Source organism: Bolinopsis microptera, chromosome 1 (genome assembly GCF_026151205.1).
Source record: "Bolinopsis microptera isolate Bmic1 chromosome 1, MBARI_Bmic_1.0, whole genome shotgun sequence".
In the NCBI taxonomy this organism is placed as follows: Eukaryota; Metazoa; Ctenophora; class Tentaculata; order Lobata; family Bolinopsidae; genus Bolinopsis; species Bolinopsis microptera.
The window spans coordinates 3,685,405-3,697,040 of NC_087072.1; the positions used below are offsets into that span (position 1 = coordinate 3,685,405).

Sequence of the window (11,636 nt, forward strand, 5' to 3'; positions counted from 1 at the left end):
AGGACTGGATTTCATGCGTAAGCATAATTAGATTCACAATTCACATCCTTTTATTTCTAGAGAGTAACACGATGCCCGATGGTAGCAGCATGACAGGATGCTCATTGGACAATGAACACTTTGTGTCAGAAGTATATACAGTTTTTTGCCAATTTGACACGGTTAAAATGCACCAAATTTCAAAAAATGTTGGTCGGAAAATGTTCCCAAGACTGTTAGTGTTGTCTTGTGCCGTACCACCAGCAATTTCGTCACTCGTTTGATCAGGAGTTCTATAACTTACCCTACATTCTAGATGTTTTACTCAACTACTACTAGTTATGGGGTGAATCGGAACAGCGTTAAAAATACATCGATTCTGATTTCCGATAAGAAGGTTTATAAACAAACTGTCTTGCTGGAAATTGAAATCGATGTAATCGATGTATAAATGCAGTATACACACAGAACCGACACTTTTCATACTATAAAATTTAATATAAGAAGAATCTGAATTCTTGATAATAAAATACCAGATTTTAGATTTATCTTAATGCTGGTTTATGTTACAGCTTTTTTTAAAGGAGACAAGGAAAAATACAGTTTTGTGCACTTGTATCACATCAATTTCAGTTTTAACATTACAGTAAGAATAAAATATTAATAAATACCATTTCCACCACACTCTACAAATCACAGTTGAAATAGAAACCTGAGAAGCTCAAATAGATTAACCATCCCTATTTCACGATTTAATACCAGATTCAGGATAAATCATCTACGGTCATTTCGAATTTCGTTTATTCAATTAGTGTTATCAATTTTGGCTCAGGTCTCTATTCCACATGTGACAGGCATAAACCACTATAAATCCCAACAAATTCATTGACTTGTGAAGCATCATAATAGGTACTTAATTATGAATTGTAAGGAACTTAAATCAAGAAAAAACAAAAATTCTGATCTGTTTTAATCGTTATTAAACCCAACGATAAAATATCATTTAACCCAACGTAAACGAAATCCGGCAGCCTTAATATATATTTCCTTACTTATTTCATAACATTAAAAATACATACATCACCTAAAAAGTGCGGCATCATAAATGTTCGCACAGAAATAGTACGAGGTTTGACCAAAAGCACATTTAAAAAGTAACGTACATATTCCATCTAATAAGGTACATATGAAATCAAAAATTATTTCATAACCTGAATTAGTTTGCAGATTATGCAGAAAATAATTATAACTGAATCGTAAAAACATAGGTTCATGAATTCTGACATGCATAGATATTATAAAATTGCGTATAAAATTAATATCACGAATAGGGGAATTGGTCATTTCAGAAATTAGATATATGTAATTATATAATACAAAGTAAATTTCTCAAAACTGTTTCTAAATTATATGATAACTTAACGTGACGTTAAATTTGATATAACAAGAAAGCATTCAATAAATTAAACCTGACAAGTACCATTAATTGTAGGGATCTGATAATCGTTTCACGCTAAACATTATTAAAACAGGGGTCTAGCATTTGCAATACACTCATAAGGGATCGTTCACATATTAAACTAAGCCTAATTTTGGCCATTTTAGACCCTTCTCCGGCCCCACTTTACACATAACCATTGTGTGACAGTTACACTAGCGGCAGTATATCCTGCCCCCTCCTCCTTAGTTTAGCTTCCGTAATAATAATATATAAACGATCACTAACATCAACACAGCTTCACAACCGTGTTAATTTAATTGTTATTGATGGTCAAATAAATATGACATTTGCAATATTTTATTTCTGATATAAGAATATTGACACAGTTCAAGAAACGCTGTTGATTGATTACGTCACGACGAAAGTGTTATCGTCGTTCTCTTTTCCCTGTTTAGCAGCCTCTTTCTTGGCTTTCATCTGAAGTTTGAAGGCCTTCATCCGATCTGCTCGGACTTTATCCATTTCTGAAAATGAATTATATATGTCAGTACAGTGATCCGATCATACTGTGTTCAGTATCCCAATTAGGATTTAGAAAGGAACCTAGGTTCGCTTCCCGCGTTACAGAACCCAAATATTTATTCACTTTCGAAAATTAAACACAAAAGCATGTGACTAGATCCCATATTTGCGGCAGAAGTTGAATTAAAAAGAACTTGCAGATTTATTCAAATTAAAACTGGACCTGTTTTCTTAGGATTCGTCTTCTGGACAACGGGCTTGTTGACAACTTTTGGATTGAGAACTGCGGCAGAAACAGCTACAGGCTTGACTACTTTCACCTCAACCCAGTTATTTTCCTTCAGCTTGAGCAGATCCGCATAGTCAGTGTCAACTTGGTCAAGCTGAAAATATACATTTTACCGCAAGTACAGTATGAGGGTTCAATTCGGTAGACAAATAATTATCCAAAACTCTTCCACGCCCTTTATTTTTGGGATAATGTATGGTCGTTTAGGATTAAATAGATCAGTTCAAAACTTCAATCCTAAAAACTGTACCTGAAGTTCAGAACTGCAATCCTAGAAACTGTACCTGACGTTCAGAACTTCAATACTAGAAACTGTACCTAAAGTTCAGAACTTCAATCCTAGAAACTGTAACTGAAGTTCAGAACTTCAATCCTAGAAACTGTACCTGAAGTTCAGAACTTCAATCCTAAAAACTGTACCTGAAGTTCAGAACTTCAATCCTAGAAACTGTACCTGACGTTCAGAACTTCAATTCTAGAAACTGTACCTGAAGTTCAGAACTTCAATCCTAAAAACTGTACCTGAAGAGAGCTACAATCCTAGAAACTGTACCTGAAGTAGAGCTACAATCCTAGAAACTGTACCTGAAGTAGAGCTACAATCCTAGAAACTGTACCTGAAGTAGAGCTACAATCCTAGAAACTGTACCTGAAGTAGAACTTCGATCCTAGAAACTGTACCTGAAGTAGAACTTCGATCCTATGAAACTGTACCTGAAATAGAACTTCAATCCTAGAAACTGTACCTGAAGTAGAACTTCAATCCTAGAAACTGTACCTGAAGTAGAACTTCAATCCTAGAAACTGTACCTGAAGTAGAGCTACAATCCTAGAAACTTTACCTGAAGTAGAGCTACAATCCTAGAAACTGTACCTGAAGTAGAACTTTTATTCAAATTTCTGATTGTTTCTGAATAGACTCAGTGAAGACAGATTCTAATGGAAATAAATAGCTGAATAACGTATCGACATTTCTACGTCATACTCAGATACTCATATTCTGAAATAGTATTAATTCAATTATAACGATCAATATTCACATTAAAAATTTGACGACGAAATTTATTTCAAACAGAATATATAACTGTAAAATAGTTATCAACCGTAAAATAGTTTTAAACGAAATCAGAGCAAATATGAACATAAAACTGACAAAATTTTATCAAATAGGGCTCATCTGAGAATTAACGAATAGCGTGACGTGTACAGGAGATAAAATAATTAATGGACAGCAGAGGAGTGAAATTTAAACGAGAATATTACTATTTACACGTCACTCAACTAAAAACTGTGTTAGATTGTTCAACTCTGTTTTATCGTTGAGTGTTGGTTAAGTTTTAAACGAAATCTTTTCTCCAAAAATCTACTCGCGATTGGAGAAAAACTAAAAGGAACCGAACAGGCCCTTCTCTTTTTACAACGCTGCAAATCGGAGCAAATATTTCCAGTATTCATTCAAAACAGTGTCAGAGCTTTGAAACAGTCATTTCCTCTAAATTTCTCAGCCTTTCAACAAAAAACACTATTTGAACTCAGGAAATCATGTTTAAACTAACACATTCAGTTCAAATACGTACTCATCGAACAACTAAAGAAGGACTCACTCCAACTGAAGAACTTTTTACGTGATTCTACACCTGAACATTTTGCTTTCATTTCGCAGCTTTATTTTCACAACAATAATCAAACTAAACAAAACTCTAAGACAAGACTATGTAACAAATTTAGCTGGTTAGTATACAAATACTAACTCCCCTGTTGGAAAAACAGAGAAAAATTCAATCAGAACTTCTCTTATATCCACTTGTACCACCACATTAAGAAACAGGACCAACTACCACCCCCTCTACATACCATTTTCGATCATCGTCCTACTCTACGTTCATCCTCCTCTACCTCTCCTCCTCGCCCGCTTCATCAACACTCCAACTCCAATACTACTTCCCTGTAAGAAACCCCGATTGGTGATAAGATGCCAGTATATTACAGTATTCACGCCGAATGCTCGTGATACTTCGCTTATACAGTGCCCATCGGAGACGTAATCATTATACGTGGCCTTAAACTTCTACCCCGTTCCAGTATCTTCTAGAACAAGTTTTCCCGCTCTGACCGTTGGCGATGTCCAACTACCTTATCTACTCAACGTACCAATTCCCATGGAACGGAGCTCCGATCGCCCCACGATGATAGCCCGCCCCTAATTAACTGGAAATCGGAGACGGAATCAAGGGAACTTGGCATTGGACCCGGGGTCAGACGCGCCGAGATGCAGAGATCCAGCTGACTTCTCTTACAGGCATTTACGCGACGCAGCTCAGCTCCCGCAGAGTTCAGCCCCCACGGATCCTGGGCCTAGAGGACCACGCCGCTATCGCAGATCTCAGGATGCCGACTAGGAGAACTCATACCTCGGATTAGCTCTCAGCAGTTGCAGAAGGACCTCGCTACTTCAGATGCCGGCCCGTCCGGAAACTTCTCTCCTGCTAACGCTACTTCCCTATCGACAACTGGGTGAGTACTCCTAGAGTGGCCTTAGACTATAACGTGTTAAATTATTCTATCGCTAACGAATGTTATATATATCCAATACTTAGTTTATTTACCTTGATGTCAGAAGCTCCATTCTGGCCCCTTAAATAAGTGTACTTCACTAGACTTAAAACATACAAGTATGTGACCCACGAGTCACTAGCACAGGAGCAGTCCTGTGCTATAATTATCATGACAGTGTTAAGACGGGGAGCTCTCGCGGTTCCCAGCATATAATCGTGGTGCAGGAGGTAATGCACCAGTCCATTGAGGTTGGGTGTCACTATATTAGTGGAACTGTACGATCCCTGACCCTGGTGAGACCTGAAGGAGGATATGGTCGAGGTAAGTGATAGCCCGCATCTCCTGGCTAATCAGGCATGATCATATTTCGAGAGCAGTAGGTACGCTCTCGTGGAGCCTATAATAAGTATCCTGACCTAGGTTTTATTAGTGTGTTTCGGTCCACCCCTTTGTAGATATTATCGTTTCAACTGAGCGTTGTGTCTTACATTCCCCTACTCATCCCCCTTCACTCGCTATCCCGAGAGAAAAGGTCACGTTCGTCAACATTCCAGAGAACATGATCAATGATGACACTGTAAGCCTACTCAGCCTCGGTCCAGGGTATGCCCTAACCCCACGACTGGACAAGAAAGGAAAGGAGGCCTTACTCACTACGGTACAGGAGAATATTGCTGCAATGGCCATTAATGTACGTTGGAAAGAGTTATTTGCTAACACCTACTCAACTAAGACGCTTAAACAACATTTGAAGAACATTGCACAATACGAGCAAACTTACACTCGTGCTCCACCTCTAGCAGACACTACCGTCGAGAACAAATTGGGTGCACTTCGAAGAGATCTGATCAACATCACCAAGACAGCTCAAGTCACACCCAATCTCACTCCAAAACAACGAACTGCTCTCAGAAACCTGAAGAACAATGAAGACCTTCAAATTTCCGTCGCTGACAAAACAGCAGAGTTTGTAGTAATGCCTAAAGAAGATCACATCAGGACAACTACAACTCACCTCAACAATGGAAACGTCTACAAGAAGATCGACATACCACAGGATAAACTGGGCAAACAAAAGTACATAACCAAGTTAACTAAAACTCTAGAAGACGATGTTAACTCAACATTCAAGAACATTGCCAAGAGTCGTAATCTCCCTCAAGATGTTACTAACCTGTTAATGAGCCATCACACCACCCTCGCTACTACAAGAGTGATGCTTAAAACCCACAAGTACACAAGTGATCAGATCAAGACTCTTAACCCTGACACAATGAAAACTAGACCTATTGTTTCAGGCTGCAACTCCCCTTTCCACAAAATCCTTTGGTTCGTCTGTCACATTCTATCTCCTCTGATGAATCTAGTACCTTCACATTTGAAAAACACTCACGATTTTCTTCGAAGGATTAGAAACATCACACCAAATGATCTGAAGAGTCTTACTTTCTTTACAGCAGACGTCGAAGCTTTATACACCAACATCAACGTACTAACAGCAATAGAAGATGTCATGGAATTTGCCAAAGAAAATAGACAGTCAATCAGTACATACGGTCTCCATCTCTCTGATTTACAAGAACTACTAGAGACAACCCTAGGAAAGTCATATTTTGTCTACAACAATCAAGTCTACCTACAGCTTCTTGGATTGTTCATGGGAACCAACCCTGCGCCTATACTAGCTACTGTCAAAATGTGGAAACTGGAAAAACTTTCAGTCTACGTAGACCTGAGGATAACACTGCCCACCTACAGCAGGTTTTACGACGATCTAAACGGAGCCACCACCAACAGACGAAAAGCTCAGCAACTGTGCAACCTCATCGAACAACAAGATCCTGACAAACTTATCAAACTAACTGTAGACTACCCTGACTCAGATGGAATAGTACATTCTAGACTCTATAGAAAACCACAGAAAAAGCCACTCACCCTCCACTACAACTCTCATCATACAACACGTACAAAGAATGCTACTGTTGAGAGTATGTACAACACCGCAGAGGCAGTCTCTAACAACAGAGAAAACGAGAAGTACTCAGAAAAGATGATAGATAAACTTTTCATCAACAACGGCTACACTGATAGAGTCTTAGAAACCATAAAGAACAAGAGAAAACGTAGAATGAGAATTAATCAGAACGTACAGAACAAAGACCAAGACGGAGCGATTCTCAAACTACCCTATGTCAACGAAGCTACTAGTCGCAAATACAGAGATGCTGTCAGACATAGTGGACTCCCCATCAAAATTGTCGAGAAACCTGGACGGAAACTGAAGGATCTCCTTACAGACTCCAGACCCCTTGACAAGAAATCCTGTTCAACATCAAACTGCAGAACATTGATTGAAATAAATTTTCGTGCACATACAGAATGAATGGTTAATAATTTAATATATATGTAGACCAAGCTCTGTGCACGGGATGCTTCCTGGAAGAATCCAGTTCTTTTAGCGGGGCACCCTACCTAAAGCCAAATTGAGATATAATAATCATATTCCTAGGGAAATAATCAGAAATCGAATACCAATCAAATAATATGATATATAGGAGTAGTAACCATATTTACTATGCAAAATGCCCCAACCACATAGTGTAAATTTATATAAAATTCAAATTCCATATCATCATTAAACCTCAATAGTCAATATAATAGCCCAAGCAAAATTAAATAACTTCTTATATACCTTACTGTCATACTACAAATTAATTAAACATTTGAAATCTGTTAACCAGAGAATAAATTTCTAAACCTAATGCAAGTAAAATAATTTAGATGCAATAATGAATGCCTAATGTGAGTATCATCTGTCAATGTCCTTGTAAAACAGTCTGTACAAGAGATATGAGCAGCTTTAACCGATGGAGCTTTAACCGATGGAGAATGCACCACAACTAATACCGTCTACCACATCACTTGCGAAGTAGACAATTGCACCGAGAACTATGGTGGGGAAACATACAGACCAATCAAGTGCAGGTTCGACGAGCATTACCGTAGTGCGGCAAATCCAACAGCAAAATCTTACGAAGATAAGCCACTAGCAAAGCACTACAGGGAAAGTCACCCTCAGCACAAAGGCCCGCCAAAGTTAAAACTTCAAATCGTAGATATAGAGGAACATCACTCATCAACAGAAAGATTAAAGAAGCCCGATTTTTAGTTGAAAATAAACCAACACTCAACGATAAAACAGAGTTGAACAATCTAACACAGTTTTTAGTTGAGTGACGTGTAAATAGTAATATTCTCGTTTAAATTTCACTCCTCTGCTGTCCATTAATTATTTTATCTCTTTTAATCTTTTATCTCCTGTACACGTCACGCTATTCGTTAATTCTCAGATGAGCCCTATTTGATAAAATTTTGTCAGTTTTATGTTCATATTTGCTCTGATTTCGTTTAAAACTATTTTACGGTTGATAACTATTTAACAGTTATATATTTTGTTTGAAATAAATTTCGTCGTCAAATTTTTAATGTGAATATTGATCGTTATAATTGAATTAATACTATTTCAGAATATGAGTATGACGTAGAAATGTCGATACGTTATTCAGCTATTTATTTCCATTAGAATCTGTCTTCACTGAGTCTATTCAGAAACAATCAGAAATTTGAATAAAAGAACTATCAAATCATGAGACTCAAAAACACTACACGAATCCACCAGATTGAAGTAGAACTTCAATCCTAGAAACTGTACCTGAAGTAGGACCATCTCCCAGAAGCCAGTCAAATCTGAAACTTTGGTAGGAGGTGTGTAAGTAGGACTGAGGGCGTCGTCTATCATACGCTGATACTGCTTTCTCAGCTTACTCGTCACCAACAGACGCGCTTTTCCACTGAATGCTTCCATATCACCCCTCACTAAAAAAATAAGGGTTTAATGGGTTCGTCACAATTTTAGGGAGGGTGATTATAAATACTAAACACAAGTGAAGGGTGAATGTAGTAGAAGTAAGTACAAACCATTTTCCGATATCTCAGATTCCGGGGTGTTGTAACTTTCAATTTCATCCGCAAGTTTTAGTAACTTTGTACCCGCTTTGTCCATGAGATCCTGACAGCCCTGAACTCCTGCCACGTGCTCCGCTCCGAAATGTTTTAACACGGCACTGTCTGAGAACAGTCCGTCTCGCTTGTTGTTTAGAGCCTGAGGGGACTGAGGGTGACGGATGAGTCAGGATAAGAACGTTATTTTTTTCGAGAGTAAAACATATTGATATCATAAATAGGCAAAGAACGGGGACCGGAGAATCTATAGCAAATAGTCAATTTAAAAGATGCTATGTTCGAAAAAATGTGTTGATTAAAACCAAGTGTACCTTTTCTCGGTCAAGTTTTTGTTTCTTCAGAGTGTCCTCCTTTTCCACTGCTCGTCTGCTACTCCGTCGCTTCTTTGGTGTGAACCGGTCGAAAACATACTCTGGATCCGCGAGGACTGCTGACCTGGTAGATACAGGTGCCATATCTTCTGTTCAATAGGTCGGTAGGTTAGATATTTATTATTTATTATATTGCGTTCCGGGAGGGAATATTTTTTTAAACTTTGGAAATAAAAACTAAATAAACCGAACTTGATGTATGTATTGAAAATTAAGCGAGGCAGTAATGATCATAAATAAAACAGCATTGATTTAAAAATTTACATTTAATGAAATAGATATTTTTACTCTTTTTATCATGTTGTGTTGGGCAATTTATTTTAAAAATCTATAATACAGGGGGGACACAATGACATATTTTAACTTAGGCTAATCTGCGATAATTCGAACATATTTTTTATAAGCCTTTCACAGACGCTTCAAATGAATAAGACTGATTTCAGTTTTTTACAGATAATTTTTTCTTCAACTAATTTGTAACTCAAAATTAGACGTTGCATCCCCCAAACACCAACACAACGTAACATTTCACCCAGAAACAAAAGAAATCTTTATACAAAAACAATTTCCAGATCGTAAAAGTGGAAAATACATCAAGTCTTGAAAATTATTCTTCTCGAATAATTTTCAAGACTTGATGTCAACTTATTATCGGAGAAAAAGACGATTTATAAAGGAGCAACCTAACATTCTACCTACTCCTCATTTCTTAAGACGTCCACTACATGATGTTGCTCAACCGATTTGACTTATGTCCCTTAAGCGCTTTTAACTACCGTTCACCGAACCTTGACTGCGGCTTTGTTAACAAGGTTTGGCCGGTAGAGGGTCCGCAGTAGTCCCATTACCTTAGTATTGCTGTTCTACTACTAAAAAAATAATAATCCCGATAACACTCAACCTCTGCCTGATCCAGAGGATATCACCATTTTACCTTCACACAGACATCGAACGCTGTAAGAAGATGACGATCAGACCTCATTATTGATGATCCCGCTCGTCGGAGAAGATAAAGACCTTGCTCAGCAATGGGTAGGGTTTGCAGTTTAGATAGCCATGTGGCACGCTGCAACTAAATTATTCGAGATTCTTCTCGAATAATTTTCAAGACTTGATGTCAACTTATTATCGGAGAAAAAGACGATTTATAAAGGAGCAACCTAACATTCTACCTACTCCTCATTTCTTAAGACGTCCACTACATGATGTTGCTCTACCAATTTGACTTATGTCCCTTAAGCGCTTTTAACTACGGTTCACCGAACCTTGACTGCGGCTTTGTTAACAAGGTTTGGCCGGTAGAGGGTCCGCAGTAGTCCCATTACCTTAGTATTGCTGTTCCACTACTAAAAAAATCAAACAAATTATGCAAAATTTAAAAAAGGTCATCAAAATAAAAAGATACTATGCAAAATTTAGTTAGTCCTAAACAATCGGCTAAAACTTGGCCATGATTTTAATTCTCCTTGTTGTCAACTTTCTTTCTTCCTCTCCGTTTTGTGGCTGCAAATATTGTGAATAACTATGTATAATAAGTTGTCGAGTAAAAGAATAACTTGCATTTGAACATTCAAAGAATCAAGAAACCGCTAACTGATCGCTGAGGAGTTGAAAATGCCGTGGCTCAGTCAAATAAAACAATATCAAAACAAACACTCCATCTAATCCTAGTACGACTACTATAAGCTAGTGCAGATAATGTAAAACTAATACCTTTACGAGGGGTCTTTGCTTTTGGTTTCATGGGTTCGGGTGTGGCCCAGTTGTTATCTCTCATCTTACACAGTCTGGTATACTCCTCTTTCACCTCGGTTAACTGAGTAAACATTGCATGGTGACACGTGATCATGCAGTGCTCACGTGACATACGAATCCTCGCGCGTCATTAATTAGTTATTTTCTTACTTATGAAGGGGTCAGATGCAGAATGTTAAGAAGGGGCTATTTGAGAAGTTACTTTCGAGATGACAGCGGAGAACATATTTTATTTCATGAAAATAGTCGAATTTTAAGTGATATGACAATGTTTTAACCCTCTCAAATGATCGATGATACGATTTCATTTAAATCTTCAAGTTATTGTTGACAGGGATTGTTCAGGTGGTCCTTATAACCAATTCTAATATGACGTTAATGAATACACGCATGAAAAATAAAATAAGAACATTGCTCTTAATGAAAAGCTGTGAAACGAACCGTGGGAACAAGCTCAGACCAGGCAGTCTCTAATTGGGGAATGGTTGGGGGTTCCGCCCCCTCGGGGGGATATAGCGCTGTTAACACCAACTTATTAAAACCCCCTGATATTTTATCTTTAAGCAGGCTCTCCACATCTTCTACAAAGTTCTTCACCTGTTTTCGATCTGAAATGTGCTTGGTAAGTGGGAGAAATGAAATGAATGGTACAGCGCATAGCTTGAGAAATATACTGAAACTCACTATCAGCCTCACTAAA

General features: G+C 37.9%; 1 protein-coding gene across 2 annotated transcripts in view; it reads right to left on the bottom strand.

Annotated features, from left to right (window-relative positions):
- Nucleotides 1-582: 582 nt before the first annotated feature.
- The window catches only part of LOC134817876 (disks large-associated protein 3-like), an 80,418-nt gene continuing 69,364 nt past the window's right edge, over nt 583-11,636 (bottom strand). The window contains exons 2-6 of one of the 2 annotated variants that reach the window (XM_063827247.1): nt 9,122-9,270; nt 8,766-8,949; nt 8,500-8,663; nt 2,166-2,325; nt 583-1,944 (exon numbers count right to left, since the gene is read on the bottom strand). In XM_063827247.1, the coding sequence (XP_063683317.1) occupies nt 1,829-1,944; nt 2,166-2,325; nt 8,500-8,663; nt 8,766-8,949; nt 9,122-9,265 (768 nt within the window). In that variant the 5' untranslated portion in view covers nt 9,266-9,270 and the 3' untranslated portion in view covers nt 583-1,828. Of the gene's footprint in view, nt 1,945-2,165; nt 2,326-8,499; nt 8,664-8,765; nt 8,959-9,121; nt 9,271-11,636 lie in introns of both variants that reach the window. The other variant, XM_063827240.1, reaches the window with a different exon arrangement.